Source organism: Mycetomoellerius zeteki, unplaced genomic scaffold (assembly GCF_001594055.1).
Source record: "Mycetomoellerius zeteki isolate Tzet28-1 unplaced genomic scaffold, Tzet1.0 scaffold755, whole genome shotgun sequence".
Lineage (NCBI taxonomy): Eukaryota > Metazoa > Arthropoda > Insecta > Hymenoptera > Formicidae > Mycetomoellerius > Mycetomoellerius zeteki.
Window position 1 is genome coordinate 1 of NW_017257781.1, and position 3022 is coordinate 3022.

The 3022-nt window shown below is 36.7% G+C and overlaps 1 protein-coding gene across 1 annotated transcript; it reads left to right on the forward strand.

The window, feature by feature from the left end:
* The first annotated feature begins 70 nt into the window (after positions 1–70).
* On the forward strand, positions 71–1921 carry LOC108729544 (trichohyalin-like). The gene has a single exon (XM_018458710.1). The coding sequence runs from the start codon at positions 71–73 to the stop codon at positions 1919–1921; it is 1851 nt and encodes a 616-aa protein (XP_018314212.1).
* The last annotated feature ends 1101 nt before the right edge of the window (positions 1922–3022 follow it).

Sequence of the window (3022 nt, forward strand, 5' to 3'; positions counted from 1 at the left end):
CGCAACAAGATAAGCGACAAATAGCGAGAAATTATGAAAGAGATTATGAGGAGACCTAGTGTGGATAAGAATGCATCGAAGGTCAGACGCTAGTCGTAAATTAACAAAAAAGATACATATTTTATTTGATGGACCATACCAAATTGTACGCATAGTTAGGCGTAACGCATATGTAATTGCGGATTTAGATGATAATGAAATAGGCGTTTATAACTCGAGGCAAATAAGACCTCATAGGGAAGCGCAGTATAGGCCTACACAGGAAGAATTAGAAGACGACAACGAAGATTCAACAAGACCTCAAGGCGAAACGCAAAATGACGAAGAACGCCAAAGCGAGGAGAACTTCGAGAGTATTGAAGAATCAGAAGACTACGACGAAGATCCAATAAAATCCCAAGGCGGGCCGCATAACAACGGAGAACGCCATAGCGAGAAGGACTTCGAAGACAATGAGGATACAGAGTATTTACAACAAGAGGCCGAAAGTTACGAAGAACAGTATTCACAAAATGAATCAGAAGAACCTTATACAGATAACGAAAGGTACGAGGATGAACATTCCCTACCGGATCAAGAGCGAGAAGACAGCTCAGAAGACGAAGAATACGTCAATAATATCCGAATAAATACAATCACGATAAGTGATAGCGATGAAGAAATATCTTCAGATATAGGATCAGACGATACGATCTTACTGGAAAGTCAGTGGAAACGAGCAGAAAGAGGTAGAACTCTGAAAACAACCCTAAAGTCAAAGAAAGACAATAACGAAGTTGACAGGGAAATAAAACAACCCGACAACAACAGCTTCGAGTCTGCAGGGATGAGCAACCTACCGATTAAAAAAGAAGATCATAGCGAGGAGAAAACCGCTCAAGATCAATATGCAATAACAGAAAGGATTTTCAGCCAATCACAAGACAAGGTGAAAACCGAAGTCACTTCGATTGAAGAAAAAGAAGAAAATTCACGTCAAAAGGACGAAGAGAGTCAAGATACATCAAAAGAATACGAGCAGGAACATCAACCTGAAATTTATAATGATACCTATATAATAGACCAATCAGAGGTCAGGAAAATTGAAAATTCGCCTGAATTAATAAATAGGCGTAGAGACGAGCGAAAAGCCGTAATAAATGTTAAATCAATCTTAAGAAAGTCAAGTACAAGACAAAGTGCGGAAAAATGCACGAAGAGGCTAAAGGACTATTTTATAAATCCAAAGGATACAACGGACGAGTCAGACGAAGAGGAAAGAAGATTTTCGAGTGAAGAAAGGTATAAAACTAATGGCGAGAAACTCCAAAACGAGGAAACACAGACCATTCCTGGAAACACTCTGAAGATGAAGATAAGTAAGAAGGAAGTTACATGGAAGTCCAGCCCTAAAACGAAACAATGTTACCCATCGCAACAATTGCGTGATTCATGCCAAACACTGTCAACAACGACGGAAACCCGCGAAAGGGCAAAGAAAGAAAGTGAAACAAAGAATAACAGTCAAAAGGAAGAAAAGTTAAAGCAAATAAAGATGTCTTCGTCGGAAACCGACATTAACTTCGACATAAAGGAGTTAGAAAGAGAAGAAAAGGAAGTGGCGGAAGCCCTGAAAGAAGAAATAGAGAAGAAATTTGAAGTGTTGAGAAGAAAGAGGCAATTGAAAGAAATGAGATTCATGCTTCAAAAACTGAGGAAGGTACCACAAGAGCAACCCACCGTAGACCTCAGAGCAGCAATCCAACAAACCGAGATAAGAAAAATAATGGAAACGTGCAAGAACTTGACATATAAGAGAAAAATTGTAGAAGATTCTTTTAAGATCCAGGATGACGAGGGACGCGATGTGTGCAAGGTTAGTGCCACAATCCAGAACCTTAGACGAGAGAAAGAGAAAACAACAACTATGTACCAAGTATAATACATTATACGATTAATGACAACCAAGTTAGAAAAAACAGAGTCTTAAAGGCGGAACAGATGGCAAGCACGGACGCAAAATATAAAAAATATGCCATGACAGAAGCGCGAGTGTTGGATCTAATAAAACCAACCATCACTGATATTGAAATACCGTCAACATCTAAAGACTACAAAAAAGAGAACATTATACCAAGGATATCGATAGAAAATCAACCTACGAAGAGGACAAAACAGCAATCCAGCGATGATGAAGAGCCGATTGAAAGAAAAAAACAAACCAAGGCCGAAGTCGCGAGAAACAGACCGAGAATTTCGGGAAGATTTGTCTCAAAAGAGACAATAAAAGAAGATAACGTAAGTCAAATGCGATAAAATATAAAATAAATTCTGGATATTAATAAACTTGTTAAAAATTTCATTTTGAACAACTTTAAGCGAGGAGTATGTGACCGAATACATTCGTGCACAATCATAATTTATTTTGATTTAACAACAGGATATACTTACCTTGGAGGATCAGGAGGTAGCCAACGAGGTCCAAATATAAGAACAACGGCAGGAAGAGACTTCACCTGTAATGATAATTAAGAAGAGGATGTCACCTGAAAACTAAAATAAAAGAAATATCAATTATTAAAATAAAACATATATTTTAACGCTTATCATAAGAAATCTTTATTTTATTCTGTAAAAAAGGTATAAATAACGTAAACAAAACAAAATTTTAAGTTTAAAATAGATTTTAGTATTAGCCTTAATTAAGAAGTCGATAAAGTAGAAAAAGAGCTTATCGATTATTATTATACATTTCAAAAATCGGCAATTTTATAATTTTCATATTTTCTAGGTTATTACAAACCACATTGATAGATAAAACTAAAATATAATTATTATTTTATTATTGGCTAACGAAAAGGTAAATCGGTAAGGTAGGGAACCACCGATATTTAATTTGAATTATCATAGGATAAGTTACCATAAGTGAATGAGTGAGAGGGTTAGACCCTCAGAGTGAAAGGAAAATACCATTTGGCCGTACAACCAATCGAAATGATCGACCAATGGCGATCGAGCACAGAAAGCGAAGAGCGAATCGGAA

Excerpts from the sequence above, each read along its gene's own strand:
- LOC108729544 (XM_018458710.1), top strand. The coding sequence starts at position 71 with ATGCATCGAAGGTCAGACGCTAGTCGTAAATTAACAAAAAAGATACAT.